Source organism: Hyperolius riggenbachi, chromosome 1, assembly GCF_040937935.1.
Source record: "Hyperolius riggenbachi isolate aHypRig1 chromosome 1, aHypRig1.pri, whole genome shotgun sequence".
NCBI classification, from domain to species: domain Eukaryota; kingdom Metazoa; phylum Chordata; class Amphibia; order Anura; family Hyperoliidae; genus Hyperolius; species Hyperolius riggenbachi.
The window spans coordinates 515437295-515459249 of record NC_090646.1 but is presented as its reverse complement, the minus strand read 5'-3'; the positions used below and the strand labels follow the sequence as shown (position 1 = coordinate 515459249).

Here is a 21955-nt window from a genome sequence, read left to right as displayed (position 1 = left end):
TACAAACACTTCCTCCTTCAACCCGGAAGGAGGAAGTGTTTGTAATCACCTGACCGCCGCTTGGACCGCATCGTGGGAGGTGCCGAGGGACGGACCAAGTAAGACGTCAGACAGGTAAGATTCACCCCCCACCCCACACAGGTAACTGGGAGATATCCGAATAGCAACTATCTGTATGTCTCCCGGATCCAGATTTGAGCAGCACTGTTGCTGTGGTGAGGAAACCTTATACTCTCTCCCAGGGATCTTCCTCTGCTCCACATGCCCTCATCTTCCCCAGTTCAGAGGAGAAGGTCTTCAGACTGCTAAATCCAAGACAAATACCCCTCACCCCTTTCAGGAACCTCGTTAGCTGCCTTGTTTGATGCGTCAGCTACTCAGTTACCTGCAAGTTGCCTGTAAGCTGTGGGACAGAAAGCCCTGAAGACACTGAGCCACTTGTACCCAGAGAGACTGGAGTGCTACTGGAGAGGAGGGGGACCAGAGACGAGAGAGACAAGTATAAATATTTCTATCCACACATAGCTTCTAAAACTTTGCCTGGAGATGGAGGCTAGGTTCTCAGTGGTCAGATGCAGAACACGTGTTATAATGACTGAACTGCAATGGGGACTGGCCATAGACTTCAATACAAAGCCTGCATGCAGCGAGTTAAGGTGGGCACACACATTAGATGAAAAGCTTTGAAAAATGAAAGATCACAGCCCAATTTTACTCCCTTCCATGTAGTATGAGAGCCATACTCCACACAGTCTATTCTATTGAGCTGAACTCCCCATCAGATACAAATCTTTGCAAGATGCTGCACACACAGATGCTGCACACATGCAACAGATCAGTATCTGCAAAAGATCTTTTCCTGCAAAAAAATCAGTTTCTGCAAAATGCATTCATAGTCTGACAGACTTACTCAACCTATTTACCCTGGAGGAACCCTCCAAATAACTTATGGATCTCAAGGAACCCCTGCTTTATCCAAAGACTTTGATGTGTGTACCCACCTTTAGAATAACGTGATCAGTTACAACGCAGTACTGTGAACAGCCCCATAAAATTGGAAAATGGGCAATGAGTTAACATGCAGAATTATTCTGCAGCACAACTGTGCGCTGTGAACAGGGCCTCAACTGCTATTCTAAACACCTATAAACATTCATACACTTGACTTTTGTAAACCCTTATTTACTTTTGATACAAGATAATAAACAGTCATTTATTTTATTTTTTTTGTCAATTTGGTGAAGGAATAAACAGTATTTAACAATACATGTTAGCTTTACTTCAGGAAAGAAAAGGTGTAGGACCAAATCTAGGCATCTTTGCGATTAATGGAATATAGGTAGTGGCTCTCTTCATGTGTGTCACTGGAGCAGCCCAGATCTCATCTGGAATGTAAGACCATCATTTGACGTAGCTTGCTGAAAGACCAAAACGCAATGAATAAGGTTATTAACGTACAGTAAAACCTTGGATTACAAATAACTTGGTCTATGAGCGCTTTGCAAGACAAGCAAACATTTTAATGAAATTTTGACTTGAGAAGCAAGCAATGTCTTGCTATGCAAGCAAAGAATGAATATGTGCGTCACCACTGAGCCAATGGTTGTTCTACCTTTGGTGCTGTAGGATTGCAGTTCATTTGTGCACATTTCTGTGAAATCCTCAAAAGTAGGCAAAAGCAACTGTCATTAGATAAGTTCCATGCTAAAGTCACACACACGTTGGAGCGAGTCAACAGATAGCAATGATCCTGTTATAGTGAAAGTCTATTTTTTTTTCTATAAATGTTTTTGGATTGTGGAACAAATCTTCTGAATTTCTATTAATCCTTATTCACTTGGCTATAACAGTGCTTTGCATTACAAGCATGTCTCCAGAACAAATGATGCTTGCAAACTCAAGGTTTCAACAGTCCGTGGGCTGTTTTGTGCTGGTCTGTGGGTCTGGCCTCTAGAGATATCCCGAACGGTTCGCCGGCGAATTTCGGTGGTTCGCGTTCACCTGCCAAAGGTGAACTTTCCCAGAAGTTTGATTCGCCCCATAATGCTCTATTGAGCAGAACTTTGACCCTCTACATCAGTCAGCAGGCACATTGTTGCCAATCAGACTGCACTCACTGCTGGAGCCCCACCCCCCCCTTATAAAAGGCAAGGTCCTTGTGCCATTTGACTCACTCGTCTGCCTACACTAATTAGTTAAGGGACAGCTGCTACACACACTCTGCTAGGGAGAGTTTAATTAGCCTCTTGTAGGCTTACCCCTCCACCCTCCCTTCTACACTTCTACCTATTCCCTCCTACACTTCTACACTTCTACCTATTCCCTCCTTCTACACTTCTACCTATTCCCTCCTACCGGAGGGAGGAGGGTCTCATCTGCCAGGGAATTACAGTATTTCAAAAGCCAGCTTACATACCGTGGCTGGGAATTCAACCCAGGTCTCAGTGTATGGTAGGTAACTAACATATCCATTATACCAACCTCCGCGGAAAGTTCGGTTCGCGAAAAAGTTCACGAACCGCAATAGACTTCAATGGGGAGGTGAAGTTAAAAATTTAGAAAAATTTCTACTGGCTGGAAAAATGATAGAAAACATATTTCAAGAGATCTAATACCTGGAGGAAGACCCTCCACCCTTCTACCTATTACCTCCTCCCTCCTACCGGAGGGAGGAGGGTCTCAGCTGCCAGGGAATTATAGTATTTCAAAAGCCAGCTTACATACCGTGGCTGGGAATTGAACCCAGGTCTCAGTGTATGGTAGGTAACTAACATATCCATTATACCACCAACACTACTAGCTGAAGCTAGCCTAGCATGTACCATTTATGCTCAATCCAAAAGAAAAATTAGACAAGACAAATAACATTTATATCACACTTTTCTCCTGGCAGATGGTGTAATGGTTAAGGGCTCTGCCTCTGACACAGGAGACCAGGGCTCAAATCTCGTCTGTCTGTTCAGTAAGCCAGCACCTATTCAGTAGGAGACCTTAGGCAAGTCTTCCTAACACTGCTACTGCCTATAGAGTGTGCCCTAGTGGCTGCAGCTCTGGCGCTTTTAGTCCGCCAGGAGAAAAGTGTGATATAAATGTTATTTGTCTTGTCTAATTTTTCTCCTGGATTGAGCATAAATAGTACATGCTAGGCTAGCTTCAGCTAGTAGTGTTGGTGGTATAATGGATATGTTAGTTACCTACCATACACTGACGACCTGGGTTCAATTCCCAGCCACGGTATGTAAGCTGGCTTTTGAAATACTATAATTCCCTGGCAGCTGAGACCCTCCTCCCTCCGGTAGGAGGGAGGAGGTAATAGGTAGAAGGGTGGAGGGTCTTCCTCCAGGTATTAGATCTCTTGAAATATGTTTTCTATCATTTTTCCAGCCAGTAGAAATTTTTCTAAATTTTTAACTTCACCTCCCCATTGAAGTCTATTGCGGTTCGTGAACTTTTTCGCGAACCGAACTTTCCGCGGAGGTTCGCGAACCGAAAAATCAGAGGTTTGCGACATCACTACTGGCCTCTTCTTGCTTTTTTTTTTTTTTTCCCAGCAGAGCAGCATAGTGTCAGAAGGTGGCACTGTTCTCTAATTACAGTGTCAGCTATGCTCCTTCATTCTCTGTATGGCCTGATGCTGACACACATTGGGAGTCAGGAGCTGTACATGTAAGGTGCAGCACAGCTGACACTGTAATGAAAGGACAGTGCCACCTACTACCTAACCTGGGAGGGGGCTACATAACACTGGGGGAACATCTAGATATCTATACTTGGGAAGGGGGCTACCTAATACTGGGGGAATATCTATGCCTGCGTGTGGCTGTTTTGGGGCCCAATGGTTTTCCATGCACCCACACCATTCCCTATTACCTGTTCAATTCGCCTACCGGAGGGGCAGTATTAGACGTTATTCTACCTATTAGGTTGCTAATCGGTCATTTTATATTATCAATATTTTGCTATCGTCAACATACAGAGTCCAATTTAAAGGGATACTGTAGGGGGGGGGGGGGGGGGGGGGTCGGGGGAAAATGAGTTGAACTTACCCGGGGCTTCTAATGGTTCCCCGCAGACAACCTGTTCCCACGCAGCGACTCACCGATGCTCCAGCCCCGCCTCCGGTTCACTTCTAGAATTTCAGACTTTAAAGTCTGAAAACCACTGTGCCTGTGTTGCCATGTCCTCGCTCCCGCTGATGTCACCAGGAGTGTATAGCATAATTCCAGTATGGTCTGTGCCTGCGCAGTACGCTCCTGGTGACATCAGCAGGATCGAGGACATGGCAACGCAGGCGCAGTGGTTTTCAGACTTTAAAGTCTGAAATTCTAGAAGTGAACTGGAGGCGGGGCCGGAGCATCGGTAAGTGGCTGCGCGGGCACAGGATGTCTGCGGGGGACCGTTAGAAGCCCCGGGTAACTTCAACTCATTTTCCCCCGACGCCCCCTACAGTATCCCTTTAAGATGCAGCTACATTGAATGTATGCTTGATAACATTCCAGCAATTCCTGACCCTCAGCTTTGTTACCCAGGTGTAATATTTGGTATATCAATCTCACTGAAACCCAGAGTAATGTGAAACAAAGAGTGTTCACTGCAGTTCTATAGTCAATGTATGTCTTGGGGGATACCCAAGAAAAAGAACTGTCCATTTGAAATTGACAGAAAATCTTTATTAATCTGTATCGATGTTGTATAGCACCATCCCAATGAGTAAGATAAATGAACAAGCGATGTCACTAGTCCCCCACCTGGACCCAGCAGGTCCTCCACTAAACTTTAAACAACTGAACGTTTCAATCTTGAAAAAAAATGAGGCACGGGGTTTGTAGTGCAAATAGAGTGATGCACCATGATCCTGCTATCGAAGTAGTGTTTGCAAACAGACAGGCCCCACTCCAGTCATGAATTCCACTGCAGGTCTCATTCACTTCTATTCTCACTTCTGTCAGTCTCTCTATTGGCTGCCTGTCTTAGAAAGAATATAATTAATAATCCTACCCCCTGCCCTCCCCAGCACATTTTATAAATACTATAATTCTATATTCATCACCTTGCCACGCCTGCTTTAAAAAAAACACTGCTTTGTGTATTTACTGTTTTCTTTTTGTATATAAACACTGTTAAGACAAAGTAGGAAGAGTACATGCTTGATTACACCAAGAGCAGGGAGGATCTAGACAGGAATTGATAGGAGAATCTGCAGATCTTTACCTGCAGTGCTGGCCACAATGAGTTAAGCAGCAGAAGAGAGATGGGCTGGGTGAGGGTCATGGTGAAAGACTGGCTGGTTCCCCTCCCGCCTGCGTGTGCTGATAGGATAAAGGGAGTGTCTGGACAGTTTACAGACTGCTATTCAGTCTTTTATGTCATTTTATAGACTGCTTTTGTTCGGGCACCCGACTCGATCATGCGCATGGCGCCATAAGCCTCCTGCGCATGTGCGGTTCTCAAAAGACTGAACTGCACAGGTGCAGGAGGCTTACAGTGACGCGCGTGACCGGGCCGGGTGGACAGATGCACACAACTTTGCCCAAAGTCGCCAGGCTAATAGGGCCACCAGCAGGACCACGGATGGGAGCCCAGAGGTTGCCGAGGAATCTTGTGGGCTATGGGGGTCTGTAAGGAGCCCCAGGTAGGTCCAGATTTGTTTGTTTTTTCCTCACTGTTCAGGGTCCAAGTGCAGCATGATTATGTACATACCTTATTGATCTCTTTGTGCCTGTCCTTGCTAACAATTTCTTCAAGTACTTCACCATCTCCTTTAATAAGCCTGTATATGACAGAAACAACATGCTATAGATTAATTTCATATATTCTAGTAGAGAGCTGTTTATTCATGATATAGCCCCTCAATTAGTAAATATGGGCACCGTTTTATAAGATTCCATAGAAAACAATTACTGGTCAGATACAATTTGAGGTGAAAACTGATTTGCTGTAGCGTGTTACACCAGTGACACACACACGCAGCTGCAGAAGACATCTGGGAAGAAGGCTGCTTTAATGAGCATGCAGGAACCCTGGGATGAATAGAGAATGGAGCAGAGGACACATTTAATGATGTCTCTTGTGAATGGATGATTGGTCTTCGCCCTTTAGATCAGAATGTGCCACAAGCATGCCAAGTTCTGTTCTATTTTAAGATCCCGCTTGTGCTACATCATTTTTGTGAGTTGATATTTTCTGCTGAAAGTGGGTCATTTCTTCTGGATAAATGGTATGCCTGTCACACACACATGCATGGCAGCTGTGGTTATCCCATCATTCTGCTCACTCCTCCCTACCTGTCAGGCATCACATGGCCGATTCTAGCCGTCAGCAGGAGTCATCTCAGGAACATGCTTTTGTGGTGCAAAATTACTCTTGCTAAACTATACGTGCTGTGCACTAATTCCAAAACTGCTACAGTGCATGAATTGTAGCTGTTATATCATATGTGTGGTCTGTAAACAGGCAGGTCCAGGCCATGGTGAAATGGATACAAAAAGTGTACCTTAAAATGCCTGGTTTTTATGATGTAAAAAAAGAGACCACAATAAAACTAAATGAGACCATAATTCAAAAACAAATCTGTTGAGGAAAAAATATAAAAAACATATAGTAAGCTGGTTGCATAATTGCGCACATCCTTAAAGTGAACCCAGGATGAACTAAAAACCGGTTACTTACCTAAGAAGGAGGAATATGATATAATAGGAAAGGCATGATAAAAAAGCATCATGGCACTGCAAGGGAGAACACAGCTAAACCAAAATATGGCCCACAAAATGCAACAACGGCACTAGTAACTCATCAGAATGATGCCACTCCCAGTTTTGTTTGTTACACCTATCATTATGTGCAGGGGAGGACTGGCCAGGGGGGAAGGGGGGAGATTTCCCCCCAGGCTGCCTCTCATTTAATGGTAGAGGGCTGGTACAGTGCCTGGTGCATTCATGTTTTTGTATAAGGCAATGTGAACCACTAGGCTGGCTGAGGCAAAAAATGCCCAATTAGGGCTGGTGCACACCGAGCGGCTTTTTCCGCGTTTTTAGATCCGCTTGCGGCTGCGGATCTGCTTGGTCAATGTATAGCAATGGGGTGGTGCACACCAGAGCGGCAGGCGTTTTGCAGAAACGAAAAATGCCTGGGTGAGGCATTTTTTGGATTTCGGAATGCGTTTCTGCCCCAATGTTAAGTATAGGAAAAACGCAAACCGCTCTGAAAAACGCCTGTTCAGAGCGGTTTTGCAGGCGTTTTTGTTACAGAAGCTGTTCAGTAACAGCTTTACTGTAACAATATATGAAATCTACTATACTGAAAACCGCAGCAGCAATCCACAAAACGCTAACAAAACGCCTCATAAAAATAAAAAAAGCGTTTAAAAATCTGCTAGCGTTTTGCGGATCTGCTAGCGGGTTTTGGTGTGCACCAGCCCTTACAGAGCAATTAGAGGGTGTACAAGCTGGTAAATATACATAGCATGATACAGAGCAGAGGCTTGCCTGCAGGGTCTGTGGGAACAAATCTGTCTGGTCTCTCACCATTGTTAAAATGACTGCATGTGCACAGCTACATAAGGTATTGTCTAGGTTGAAAAGTATTCGACAATCCCTAGACTCCAAAAGGACTGCTTGAAAACTGTCCCGAGACTCCAGGAGGGCTGCTGGCAGACAGTCCCTAGACTCCAAAGGGGCTGCTTTCAGGACTTGTGTGAGAGATTGGCAGGGGCAGGATTGATATTATAGGCAAGTAGCCTCTGTGTGATTTGGCTGCAATACAGATAAGCTCTCTGATCCATCTCAGGCTATTCTCATTTCTCTCCCACTACTGGAATATAGCACATGGGGCACGTGTGTGATGTCATTTGAGCTGGGGCTGCTGTAAAAATGGGCCTCTAAATTGTGTTTTCCCCCCAGGCCAAAAAGTCCCAGTCCTCCCCTGATTATGTGTCTGCTACACTCTGCCCCTCTGTGTCCATGTTTACAGGCACACCATCACTTTGAACAATGGGGTTGTTCCACCCCTCAGTGGCATAGGCAAGTTACTTAGGGGGGGGGGGGGGGGGGATTACTGCTGCAGCCTTTCTCAACCTCTGTACCCTGGAGGAACCCTGCAAATATTTTTGAGATCAAGGAACCCCTGCATGTATTTTGCAGGAGGCATGGACTTTAAAAGTACCGTAGGTGTGGCTCATTATTATTCTGACTTCCAATTTAGTGCTTTTTTTTCGGTATCCCCTATTTTAGTGTGCTTTAGCATACTTCCCCCACTATGGGAGAAAATGCCAAGGAACCCCTGCAGAGCACTCAAGGAACCTTGCTCCAGAAAGTCTACAGGCATCCTGCCTTTCACGTTCCTTCTCCCCACTCCCTTCTATCTCTTTCTCCCATTCTCTTGTCGCTGCCTCTCTCTCTCTCCCCCCTCCCCCCTCATTATAACTAGTACTATTATGTATTTATATAGCATGGACATCTTCTGCAGCACTTTACAGAGTACATAGTCCTGTCACTGACTGTCCTCAGAGGAGCTCACAATCTAATCCTACCCTAGTCATGGTGTAATGTCCTACCATATTATTATATTGTGTGTGGCTGTGTGAGAGAGAGAGAGACACACACTTTTCAGGAACACACCCCCCCCCCCCCCCCCCTCCAAAAAAAAAAAAATTGGGTTTGACCCTGAGTGCAGTGTTGGATCTCACAACATAAATGTATGGTACAATTTTCACTGCAAACTCCCTGCCACCTCCCCAATTGTCACATGTTCCCCACTTATTAGCTCAATAAATTGTGCCCAGTGGCCAAATATTTACTAGCATGATGTATGAAGAACAAAAAAAAAAAAAAAGGAAAAAGAAATGACCTGTCCTGCTGCCCTCCATGAAATCCACGGCCTGCCTAGAGGCATACCGGTTATCCAGTGGCTGATTGAGTACAGTATGTATGGCATGACATCATTAGAGATTATTGTATGGAGAAAGGTGCAACAATATGTGTGTATATACTAGCTGATGGCCCAGCGTTGCCCGGGTATGTATTTGCTTGGTGTTGGCTACGCCCACTTTTTTCTAACCCTAACACTCAATTACTCAATGACCTAGTTTGTGAGCTTTACTGTCTTTGGCACCAATAATTTGCATTGAAATGAAACAAATCTGATTGGTTGTGCCTCCACCCCCTTTTCTGAATTTGAACCCCAGTCACCCAATGACCAACTGTACCAGGTTTGAGGCTTGTGCCATTAACTGTGCAAGAATGGCAGCAATTACATTTACCCTTGAAAATCAATAGGTGAATTTTGATTGGCTTTTGTAGGTTCCTCACACTTTTCTATATATTTATCCATGTCACCCAGTGACCAACTGTGCAAAGTTTGAGAACCCTACCGGTAAAATGTGTATTTGTCTTCACCCACTTTTTGGTTATGGGGATAAAATGTATCCTATATGTTATTCCAGGTAATGTACTATGTGTGTGCCAAATTTCATTCAAAGCCGTTCAGCCATTGTTGAGTGACTGAGTAACAAACATCCAAACTTTTGCATTTATAATATTAGTGAAATATATATATATTTATCTCCTCGGAGATTTGTGCTGACAGTGCCGCTACATCATAGATGCAGAAGGATGGTTGCCCTGCCTATGAGTAGACTACATAGTGAAGACTCTACAGAGGGCACCAGACCTTGCAATGCTCGCACAGCATGTGGCAACACATTGGGAAGTACTCTTAAAAAGTACCACCTTATAAAGCAATATACTATTATGCTTCCCTTTTCATTTAATATCCTTATGAAGAAAACTGCATAAAAAAGACATCTTATTAAAACTGAAGTGAGCAAAACTGTATGAAGCGTGCCATCCACATCTTGCTCAGTGTTGCCTACTGTGTGAAAATAAATAAATACACATTTCACTTACTTCAAATTCATGATCCAGTAGTGAATGAGATATGGAAGCAGCTATATATTTAAAATATCATTTTCAACCAATGGATATTGCCTGGCTGTCCTGCTGTTCATCTGTCCCCAGTGCTTTAAGCTACAAACTCAGAAACAGTATGCAGAACAGGTGCCCTGGGTAAAGTCCAACCATACTAGCTACATGCTTGTTCAGGACTCAAACACTTCTGAAGCCAAAAAAAGATCAGCATGACAATCAGGCAACTGCTGTCTAAAAAGAAATAAATATGGCAACACACAGTCACTGTAATGTTGTAGACTGCTTCCTATACCACCTCAGTCTGGATCAAGTATGTGAAACAGGGGCGCCAAAGAAAAATGGGGCGCAGGGAAACTGCCGATAGTAGACTATTGGAATATTTAAAATTATAATTTTAAAAAAATTGTCCCAATATTTTACTACAGCTAAACCTATCCATACCCTCACACAAAACCCTCCGCCCTGACTCCTAACCTGCACAAACACCCTTCCTAACCCTAATCGCCCCCACCCACACAACACCCTTCCTGATGCCTAACTCTAAAACCCCCTCCCCCGCACAAACACCCTTCATGATGCCTAACCGTAACCCCCCCCCACACCCATTGTGACATCTAATCTCCTCCCCCCTCCTAAACCCCCCACCCGCACAGACACACATCCTGACGTCTAACCTCCCCACACCCGCGCAAACACCCTTCCTGATGCCTAACTCTAGCCACCCCCCTACACAGACCCTGATCCTGACACCTTATTGTCACCGCCCCTCCTGCACAAACCTAACCCCCCACAAAAAATGAAACATTATTGTGCCACATAAAAAGCCAAATTGTGCGCTGCTAAGAGCCTGAACTTTGCTGCAAAAAAAACCCCAAAACATAATTGGCACGGCCTGTCGCCCGACTCCCCTTTGGTGCCAGATTGCCAATATTTTCACTAAAAGTCACTGCTAGCGTCTGATTTGCCCCGGAGCTGCATGCTCCCAATTGTCAGAAACCTTCTGGATCGGGTGGTGGGTCTTATGGGCACCAAAGCTAGAAGAGGAAGTGAAGCCTTGCCTGCTGCACACAGCGAGAGAAAGAGCTGACTACAGAAGGAATGGACCCAGAAGAACCAGCAGTTATCATTTACTTGCGATTATTTAGGGATTTTCTTTTTCAATAAACCATAAGCTGCAATAGCCAGAGAATGAGGGGTTATTACAAGTTTGCTTTGCAGAGTCCTAGGCAGGGTAGTATAAAGCTATATTGAACCAATAGAACCATTCACTAATAAATCTGCACAGTGTGAATGATATCACTATCACTACAGTGCTGATATGGTCAACATGCTGATGGCTCAACTAATAAGCCTCATACCTCGTTCTACCGGTTTCAGGATCCACGACTTTCCGGATAACACTCTGTCGTGCGTCCCACTCTTCCTTGGTCATGGGTTTCATTGCCTGAATGCGGCTTTTCTGCTCGTCAGTCAATGCTGACAGGAAAAAAACAAGGTTTAGCACATTCTACAGAATTATTTCAGGTATATCGGTGCAAAAATAACCCATCCCACTCGGCATGGGGATGACTGAAAGAAGCATTTGTTGTCACCCATTAATGGACTTAATCTATGTTGTAAAATGGACCTCCCCCTCCGCAAACAACCTTTTAGCACAGAGGCTGCACACATTCTTCCTGCAGGAATGCTGTAATCAGAGGAATATGCCCACTGCCATAACCACATTGCTTCTGTGGAGGGGGTGCCCAAAGTGCAGCATAAGCACAAGACATCTATCTGCATCTGCTGTATATACTCTAAACCTCCACATACAAAATAAAATTACTTTACCTGGACCAAAATCTTCCAGGTACTCCTTATGATGTAAATCTAAAGGTGGTCCATGTTGGGGTTCTTCTGTCCTGCTGTTGTCGAGCTGGTTTTTCAACTTGCATAAGCTCTTTTTGACTTTCTTGCTTTTCTTTTTTATCTTTTTCTTTTTTTTAACCTTTTTCTGCTTTTTATTTTTGTTGCGTCTTTTATGTCTAGAGCTGTCACTGGATTCGCCTGATGATGACGAAGATGAAGATGATGAACTTGAACTCTCTGTTGAGGATGATGAAGATGACCTTGTCTTCTTCTTTTTCTTCCTCTTTCGGTCAGTAGAGGAGGATGACGACGACGACGACGAAGATGATGAGGATGATCTCGCTTTTCTTTTTCTCCTCTTCTCTGAAACATCGATAATACAACAGAGAATTATTCATTAATGCAATCTTGAATTTCTGAAAATACAGTAAACAGATGAAATACAAACATCTATCAAAATAATCTTCTCATGCTCCCATATAAAACTTTCTATTTGAGTACAAAGATGCCATAGTCTGTAGTGAACACTGCCACCTACTGTATATAATGCCAATTTGTGGTAAGTTCGTGGCTGGATATACCACCTGCTCAAATGCAGCCATCCCCGTCAACCACACACCTGTTCCAGGGGCTGCTCTCTGGTAGTTATGTCACCGCCTGTGTAGGCAGGCGCTACGTTTTGGCACTTTATTTGTGTGCAAGGGTATTTTATTAATAAGATCAGCTGATGTCAAATAGTCAGTTTTAAAGTTTCTGGTCAGGACAGGAGCAGTGTTGTATGTAGCAGACTAATCACGTGTGTTGCTGCACTCAACTATGTCCTTATTATGACTCACAAATTCACAGTTCAAAGTAAATCAGTTCTCAACAGTGCAGTGCTCTGCAAATGACCCCCACATCAAACAATAATATTTTTCCTATGCAGTAGCGCCCGTGGCTCTGGAGAAAGATCAGTGTCCTGCAGCAGCAGTCCTCACTTTGCCAAACACCTTAAAAGAAAGCCAAAAAGTGCATCAGTGTAGATATTACTTTAGTAAAATGTTTGCACTTTATACAGGTTTAGTGTGAAGGATGAAAGACCACCATGGGACTGGGGTCTATCCCCTTCTTTCCCCTGCTCACCATACTGCTTCTTTGATAAAAGCTCTTATTAAACCTTGCTTCCCATCTGAGTCTGACAAAGGCCTTAAACAGAAATACAGATCATGTGTAAAATGACTTTTTTTATTGCTCAAATAGCTAATGTGCTTACATGAAATGTAAAACAGCACATAATAGGTATCACCATCTCCCTGGAATTGTATCCAATTGTTGCGTGCAGTGGCTTCACCCCTGTATGCATCCAGCGCGTCTCTCTATGTTTCACCCTACTGGTTTCGTCAAATTATCTGACTCATCAGCGGCTCATCAGGTGCCTTCATTCACCTGGGTGCTCCTAAGTTCAGAAAACGTTTTCAATGAACCTCCCCCTAAGGGAAGTTCAGTAATTTTGTGGACTTTTGGGGTGCAACAGGACTTTAGTTGCCTACAGAGGCTGCTCCATAGCCCCCCATCTATATGGAAGCTTTCATTTTTCCTGCCCCGTGCCACAGGTTAAAGTTCCTGCGGTGATGTCCTGTGTCCCCGGGTGCCGCAATGCATGCTGCAGACGTGCAACGCAAGCCGAGAGATTTAGTTCCTTGATGTAGTTACATCTTCCGGCCAGGAGATAAAATCACATCAATGGGAACTACATCTCTTGGCATGCATCACATGTCCCCAGCACTTCAGCTGCCTAGGACATTATATGTGGTTCTTCTTCATAGGGACATAGAAAATGGAGGCCTCCATGTAGATAGGGAGCTACTTAGCAGGTAAGTAAATGTCTGCTGCACCCCCAAAGCCCATGCAATTAACAATCCTCCCATAGGGAGAGATTCGTTTTAGAAGTTTTCAAAACTTTGTACACACAATTTACTTTAAAATCCTGGTCTCAGCAGAATGAGCATGGCTATTCTTGCTTGTGTGCTGGCAGGGCCGGTTCTCTCATGAAGCAAGGTGAAACATTTGCATCAGGCACAGAGATTTCAGAGGCAGCATTTTTATACTGTGTGTACCTTCCTGAGGAGGAATGGAGTGGCTGAGGGTGAGCAGTTTGTTTGTCACAGACTCACAGCCAGCCAGTGTGCTATTGTGGTGAGCTGCAGCATGTCATGTGAGAACATTAAATAAAGCAGAGTAAATAGTCGGGTGCTGTGTGATCATTCCAAATTGGAGGGGGGGGGGGGGGGCATCCTCACAAGTTTGCCTCAGGCAGCAAAAGTCTAAAACCGACCGTGTTGGGGTTTTCCAGCTCTCTCTGTCCACCTCTTTGCAGCGTGAACAGCATAATGGTTCTATAGCCAAGCAGCATCAGCCCCATCTACAGAGCTTCCTCTTAGTTCATATCAGATCACATGGCTAAATCTTTCAAACAGGGGTTTTAATTAAAAAGTCTCCTTTGAAACAAAATAGTAAGGTTTGACACTCTAAAGCACACCTGAACTGAGAGGGGTGTGGAGGCTGCAATATTTATTTTCTTTTAAACAACACCGGTTGTCTGGCAGTCCTGCTGATCTCTTTGGCTGCAGAAGTGTCTGAATCATGCCTGAAACAAGCATGTAGCTAATCCTGTCAGACTTCAGTCAGAGCACTTGTTTGTTCAGGGTTTATGACTAAAAGCATTAGAAGCAGAGGTTCAGCAGGACAGCCAGGCAACTTGTATTGCTTAACCACTTGCCGACCGCGCACTCATACCGGGCGTCGGCAAAGTGGCAGCTGCAGGACCAGCGACGCAGTTCTGCGTCGCCGGCTGCAGGCTAATTAATCAGGAAACAGCCGCTCGCGCGAGCGGCTGTTTCCTGTCATTTCACGGCGGGGGGCTCCGTGATTAGCCTGCGGGCCGCCGATCGCGTCTCGCAGGCTAAATGTAAACACTGGGGGGAGGCGGGAGGATAAAGTCTCAATACATAGACAAGATGAGGTAAAAAGACAGTGGGAACCTATCATTATGGAGGGTGGAGAGGGGGGTGGGGACAGTGTAAAGATTAAGGAGGTTGGTAAAAATTCAAGTAGCCAATTTCATGTAAACAAAATTGGTAAATGTGGTGGTAAAAATACAAAGTGCATGGTAACCAATGCTCGGAGCCTTGCAAATAAAATAGACGAACTAGAGTTCATTCTGAATGACAAAGGCTATGACATTGTGGGAATAACCGAGACATGGATGGATGAAAGCCATGACTGGATAGCTAATTTAAAAGGATACAATGTGTTTAGGAGGGATAGAACAGGGAAAAAAGGTGGAGGGGTTTGTCTCTTTGTTAAGAATTCTCTTACAGCTGTCCTCAACGATGAGATGGAGGAAGATTGCGAAGATGTGGAGTCCGTTTGGGTAAATATTCATGGTGGAAATAAAAGTTGCCAATTGCTTATTGGGGTATGCTACAGGCCACCTCTTATTAATGAAGCTGCAGAACTGCGATTACTACAGCAGATTGAAAAAGCTGCAGGTAAAAATGAGGTCATAATTATGGGCGACTTCAACTTTCCAGACATTGACTGGAGTATTGAGGCTACCCATTCTGGTAAAAGCAGCAGATTTCTGGCAGCACTACAGGACAATTACTTGACTCAAATGGTAACTGAACCAACTAGGGGGAATGCGTTACTGGATCTGATCATTTCTAATAGACCAGATAATGTATCAAATGTGCAGGTTCAAGAACATTTGGGAAATAGTGATCACAACATGATAACGTTTGAGCTGGTGACTGATAGGCCACGGGGCAGCGGGACCACTAAAACTATGAACTTTAGAAAAGCAAAGTTCACTCAAATTAGGCAGGCACTAAGTTTGGTGAACTGGGATAATGTACCACAAGGGGAAGACACTGAAGGGAAATGGCAAGCTTTTAAACTTATACTCAATCAATACTGTAGTATGTATATCCCATATGGAAACAAAATGTCTAGGAATAAAAAAAGGCCTCTATGGATGAATAGAAAGGTTAAAGATAAAATGAAGAGGAAAAAGAATGCCTATAAGGTCTTAAAACAGGAGGGGACAGAGGCTGCACTAAGCAATTATAAGGAGTGCAATAAAAATTGTAAAAAAGAAATTAGGCAGGCAAAGATTGAAGCTGAAAAACAAATCGCTAAGGATATCAAATCTAACCCAAAAAAGTTTTACAAGTACATTAACTCTAAAAAAAAGAAAGGTTGACTGTATAGGACTCCTAAAGGATGAGGATGGGAACTCAATGGTGGATGACCAAGGTAAGGCAGAGTTATTAAATGCTTTCTTTGCTTCTGTCTTCACAAAAGAAACAGCACTGTTGCAAACTACAGAGGCGGAAGAGTCTCAATCTTCTAACTGTAATATTAAATACTTAACGCAGGAAGAAGTGAAGGCAAGACTAAATAAATTAAAAATAGACAAGGCACCTGGCCCGGATGGCATGCATCCTCGGGTCCTAAGGGAATTAAGTTCAGTTATAAACCCCTTTATCTTATCTTTTGTGACTCTCTTGCAACTGGCAGAGTCCCAGTGGATTGGCGTACAGCCCACGTTTTCCCATTATTTAAGAAGGGCAAAAAATCTGATCCAGGAAATTATAGACCTGTAAGTTTAACATCAGTTGTATGCAAACTATTTGAGGGGTTACTAAGAGATACTATACATGACTTCATAGTAGAAAATAATCTTATTTCTCAGCATCAACATGGGTTTACTAAAGACAGGTCCTGTTTGACTAACATGCTCAGCTTTTATGAGGTAGTGAATGCTAATATGGATATTGGGAATGCTGTAGATGTGATATACTTGGACTTTGCAAAGGCCTTCGACACTGTTCCCCACAAAAGTCTGGTGCAAAAGTTGAGGATGCAAGGACTGGGGAAGAGTCTGTGTTCATGGATAGGGAACTGGCTAATGGACAGAAAACAAAGAGTTGTGGTCAATGGATCATACTCAAAATGGGAGACTGTTAGCAGTGGGGTCCCACAGGGGTCTGTTCTGGGTCCAGTGCTCTTCAATTTATTTATTAATGACCTAGTAGATGCAGTAGTGAGCAATGTTGCTATTTTTGCAGATGATACAAAATTGTGCAGAATCATTAACTCTCAGGAAGATAGTGTCATATTGCAACAGGATCTGGATAGGATGGCTATATGGGCACATACATGGCAGATGAAATTCAATGTTGACAAATGTAAGGTCATGCATTTTGGACGTACTAATGGTCTAGCACCATACAAAATAAATGGGATACAGTTGGGGACATCAAACTTGGAGAAGGACTTAGGAGTACTCATTGACAACAAGTTAAATAATCGTACTCAATGCCAAGCAGCTGCAGCTAAAGCTAACAAAATTTTGGGATGCATTAAAAGGGAAATAAAAACTCGAGATGCTAGCATAATATTGCCCCTGTTTAACTCTCTAGTAAGGCCACATCTGGAATATGGAATTCAGTTCTGGGCACCACATTACAAAAAAGATATTGCAGTTATAGAGCAGGTGCAGAGACGAGCAACAAAATTGATGCGTGGGATGGAAGGTCTCACTTATCGAGAAAGGTTAGATAAACTGGGTTTATTTAGTCTAGAGAAAAGACGCCTTAGAGGGGATCTAATTAACATGTATAAATACATCAGAGGGCAATATAATACCTTGGCGGATGAGCTTTTTGTCCCTAGGCCTTCTCAAAGGACTAGAGGACATGATCTGCGCATGGAGGAAAAATGTTTTAGCCATTTATTTAGGAAAGGGTTCTTTACAGTAAGAGTGATTAAGATGTGGAATGCATTGCCACAGGAAGTCGTTATGGCAAACTCTATACCTGCATTTAAAGGGGGCTTAGATGCTTTCCTTGCGTTGAAAGACATCCATGGCTACAATTACTAGGTAATGCCTAATGATGTTGATCCAGGGATTTTATCTGATTGCCATCTGGAGTCGGGAAGGAATTTTTCCCTTTAGGGGCTAATTGGACCATGCCTTGTAAGGGTTTTTTCGCCTTCCTCTGGATCAACAGGGATATGTGAGGGAGCAGGCTGGTGTTGTACTTTATACTGGTTGAACTCGATGGACGTATGTCTTTTTTCAACCAAAATAACTATGTAACTATGTAACAAGCGGAAATAATCCGCTTTGTTTACATTTTTACAACGCTGCTACAGTAGCAGCGTTGTAGTAGATCAGCGATCCCCAGCCAATTAGCGGCTGGGGATCGCTGTCACATGACAGCGGGGAGCCTGTTAGAGGCTGCACAGGACAGATCCGTTCCTGTGCAGCCTCCGATCTCTCGGGGAAGGGAGGGAGGAGAGGGAGAGGGGGAATCCTGCGGTGGAGGGGGCTTTGAGGTGCCCCCCCCCCCCCCGCCACCCACAGCATGCAGGAGCGATCAGACCCCCCCAGCACATCATCCCCCTAGTGGGGAAAAAAGGGGGGCGGTCTGGTCGCTCTGCCTGTCATTAGATCTGTGCTGGGGGCTGTAGAGCCCACCCAGCACAGATCTGAAAAAGCAGCGCTGGTCCTTAAGGGGGGGTAAAGGCTAGGTCCTCATGTGGTTAAAAGGAAATAAACCTGGAAGCCTCCTTATCTCTCTCCGTGTAAGTGTGCTTTAAGTTTGCTAAGTTCACACAAGTGTATGTTAGCACGGGTTTGGGCTTTAACCCTTAGCTTCACCCTCAGGAAGTGAACTCTTTGACTCGGAAAAGAATAAATACTATGTATTTATTCTTAAAAGCTCTGGGGAAATCACTATACCAAGCGCTTTTTCAAGCGTTTTGCGATTTCCCTATACTGCCATTATAGGGAAATCACCCCCAAACTGGTAGAGGTAGCGCTTTGCTGAGCGAATCAAAAACCGCTCAGATGTGAACTCTCTCATAGGGAATCATTGCACAAGCGCTTTTAGGCCCCGTTCACATCTGAGTGTTTTGCCGGCGATTTCAGCAAAATGCTCAATCGCTAGCGCTTTTTAAAGTGCTATAATACCCTATGGGCCGGTTCTCACCTGGTCGATTTCGCCAAACGCAAATTTGTATTCTGCACCATTTTCCGGCGATTCCCGACGATCGTGTTTAGTGCTATAGAAGCGCTAATCACGGAAAAAATCGGCAAGTGTGAATGGCAATTTTTTTGCGTTAATCGCCAAAAAACGCCAGAGCTAAACGCTAGCAAAAGTGCTAGCGTTTTGCAAGTGTGAATGGGCCCTTCGGGAGATTTTGAAAATCGGAGCTTAAAAAAAAAACCACAATAGGCCTTAGTGTGAACAAGCTCTTACTCTGATTTTTTAGGAATATTGGTGTAGCAGAAATGTCTAAAAACAAAATAAAAGTACAGCGGTCATAAAAATAGCGCCTAATAAGTCAGCCATGGCTGCTTCCCTATCCCTGTCAACCAAGTTCACTCTTATTAATGGAAAATCCTCGCTCTCAGCAGAGCCATGGTCTTATTTCCAGCAACTGAAGACAAACCTTTCCTGGAAGTATCGCTGTGGTATTTGGAGAGGGAGCGTCTTCTTGCAGGTGACGGGCTGCTGCTTCCATCTCTGTGTCTTGAGGTGGATTTCTTTTTCCCTGACTTGTGCGGAGAGGGATTAGGGCTGCAGCTCCCAATTCTTCTCTTTGTCAGCTTGTCATCCATTCCTGAATCTCATTAATCCTACTAAGAAATACAGACTTTTTGATTTCTTACTACAGAATCCCTTAAAGCTAGAAAGGGCAATTTCTGCCTTTTCCACATAAAAAAAAAAAAAAAAAAAGGGGAACAGTGAAATAATGCACTTTCTAAAAAATACTTCAAGCAGAATGTCAGCTTCAGAATTACAAACCACAAATGTGGAGAGCCGGAATGGGAGAGAAACAACACGGAGTTGATTTATGACTGCACTAAAGTGTCAAAATAAAAAAGTAATGCTAAATATAATTTTGCCTTCTAAAGACAGAAGGTATCTGCAATAATTCATTGTTAATAGATGGCTTTTGGGTGTCCATGAGCTGTCTGGGTATTCCTTATTAAAAAGTAGTAGTCTTGGAGATCAATAGAGAACATCAATCTCCTGGTTCTATTTAAAAGATTATAGACTGGGGTGACTCCATTTTTAAAGGCGCATACACACATCCTATTTTAATTGGTCAATGACTGGCCAGTTTTACCATCTACATGTAGTATGAGGGCCACCAAATTTTGAATCCTATGAATAGGTTGTGTAAGTAGCTAAGCTCTCATACTGCATGGAGGTGGTAAAATTGGCCAATCAAAATTGGATGTGTGTACCAGGGTTTACTTTGGAATCTTGATGTATCCATCTATCTCATGGAAAATTGTACAGTGTAGATAACCAGAAGACAATGCACCAGAGATAATGACGAGTCTCTACAGAAAATAATCTAACAAAATAATCTAACAGAAAAATGTATGGTGAAATCTAAAAGAAAATTGTATGGTGTGTACTAGGCATAACAGAAAATTGTATGGTGTGTACCTAGCATTAAATTCCCTTTTTTAACTTGTAGTTATGTTCATCACTATAACCCCTGCTAAACCGCAGAAAAAAGAAAAAAAAAGCGGAAGAGAATCGCCTGCAGAATTGAGCGCGGAAAACAATCGGGCGTGGAATCGAGCAGCAAAATCGAGCCATGTATGCTCAGCATAACAGAAACTTGTATGGTGTGTACCTAGCATTAGAAGCAAATGATTATCTGACTGTTTGGAATCTGATTTGTATTCATTTTGGTAACCACCGATAGAGAAACTACATGAAATTGGAATTTAGACCTCATTTCTACCACTGTGGTGGTACAATTTCCTCACCCAGCTTATGTATAGATGAGGGCAACTTTAGCTGTCCTCACAAGAGGCTTATGTGCAGTCTAATGCTGGGAACACACAATGCTTTTTTTCCGGGCGATTTACCGCTTGAACGTGTTTCGATTTGTTTTTCCACTCGATTTCCCGCACGATTCGCTTATCTTTATCGAAAGTTATATCGGACATGTCGGAAATGATCTATCGCACCATCTATCTGCCTGAAAAAACTCATGGTGTATTCCCAGCATAGTGTAAGCAAATAATATAAGCGAAAGCTCAAAAGCATTCCCTGATCTGTTCATTAAAAAAAAAAAAAGCTATGAAAGAAATAGTGAGGAACAGAAAAGTGGACATAACAAAACATAGTACTAGGTATTTAACAGTTACATTTTGTATTAGCAGCTATGCAGCTTAGAAACTCACAGCGCATGCGCACTGCCATGCCTCCACTTACCCTGTGCCCTGGCCGGTGACAGCTGTTGTGTCTACAGCATATAAACATAATGTACATGGAAAGCCCTCCCGCTCAGCAGCTACGGTGATTCCAGTACAAAACTAAAGCCAAGCACAAACAAGATGACACGCGTTCGTATTATGCGAGTATATTTACCTGCTTAGTTCCTTGTGCCACATTCATATGCTTCCCCTACAACAGCTTAGAGAAATATAGTTCCTTTTGGTTAAACAGCTTTGTTGATAGCAGTACTCTCTCTACTGATGCTGCGGGAGAAAAGTTCAAATGTTGCAGATTGAGCCAGTTTGCCAGAGAGATGTTCATCGCATTCACATCTCACAGGAGAATTATGTGTTGTTTTATCACCCTTTGTGGTATTTCTTGGATCAGCTGGAGCTAGTAGAATATTTTGGGGGGACTGTGTTTTTTCATAATTTCTGAGCTTACAGCAAGCAATAAAGCCTGTTTCTTTATAGTGTACTGAGTAACACTTGCTAGATCATTGCATTCTAGCTATTGTGAACTATAGAGCAAATGCGTCAAGACAAGTACCATACAAATAAAACTGAAGCAACCATGGAGCAGTTTCCCAGAGCAACCATTTTGATTGTTTGCTACAATTAGGCTCAGATAAAAGTTGTGTTGCAGAATAATTCTGCATGTCAGCTCACTGCCCATACAATTCTATGGGCCCGTTCACAGTAACAGGTCACGTTATTTTAACTTGCTGCATGCAGGCTTTGCATTAAAGAGAATCTGTACTGTCTGATTTGTACAATACAAAACATACCAATCGAGTCACTGTGATCTCCTGGATCCCTCTTTGTCCTTTCCATCGCGATCCTGGCTTTTAATCGGCAGTTTTAGGCAGTGTTTACAAACAAAAAACAT

At 43.5% G+C, this 21955-nt stretch overlaps 2 protein-coding genes across 5 annotated transcripts in view; one reads left to right on the top strand and one right to left on the bottom strand.

The window, feature by feature from the left end:
* PITPNM2 (phosphatidylinositol transfer protein membrane associated 2) overlaps positions 1–12233 on the top strand; it is a 437162-nt gene extending 424929 nt beyond the window's left edge. Inside the window, exon 28 of the mRNA XM_068244437.1 lies at positions 11952–12233. Coding sequence (XP_068100538.1) covers positions 11952–11973 — 22 coding nt within the window. The 3' untranslated portion in view covers positions 11974–12233. The remainder of the gene's footprint in view (positions 1–11951) is intronic.
* Positions 1205–21266, bottom strand: ARL6IP4 (ADP ribosylation factor like GTPase 6 interacting protein 4). 4 transcript variants are annotated; one of them, XM_068244503.1, is made up of 6 exons: positions 21221–21266; positions 19275–19464; positions 11754–12134; positions 11282–11399; positions 5701–5770; positions 1205–1418 (listed from the first exon to the last, which is right to left on the bottom strand). In XM_068244503.1, exons 2-6 carry the CDS (start codon positions 19441–19443, stop codon positions 1362–1364), a joined length of 795 nt encoding a protein of 264 aa, XP_068100604.1. In that variant the 5' UTR covers positions 19444–19464; positions 21221–21266; the 3' UTR covers positions 1205–1361. The 4 variants fall into 4 exon arrangements, with proteins under 4 accessions (XP_068100604.1, XP_068100622.1, XP_068100598.1 ...); XM_068244521.1 differs by having other exon boundaries at positions 19275–19461; positions 21221–21243; XM_068244497.1 differs by lacking the exon at positions 21221–21266 and adding an exon at positions 21065–21212.
* Positions 21267–21955: the final 689 nt, after the last annotated feature.

What these genes read in the sequence shown, in the direction of transcription:
- ARL6IP4 (XM_068244503.1), bottom strand. Translation starts at nt 19,443, where the DNA reads ATGGATGACAAGCTGACAAAGAGAAGAATTGGGAGCTGCAGCCCTAAT. An exon ending in CCTGGAAGATTTTGGTCCAG is followed by an intron (nt 11,400 to 11,753) that starts GTAAAGTAATTT and finishes TTTTCCTGTCAG; the next exon opens with CATTGACTGACGAGCAGAAA. An exon ending in GGCACAAAGAGATCAATAAG is followed by an intron (nt 1,419 to 5,700) that starts GTATGTACATAA and finishes TTGGTCTTTCAG; the next exon opens with CAAGCTACGTCAAATGATGG.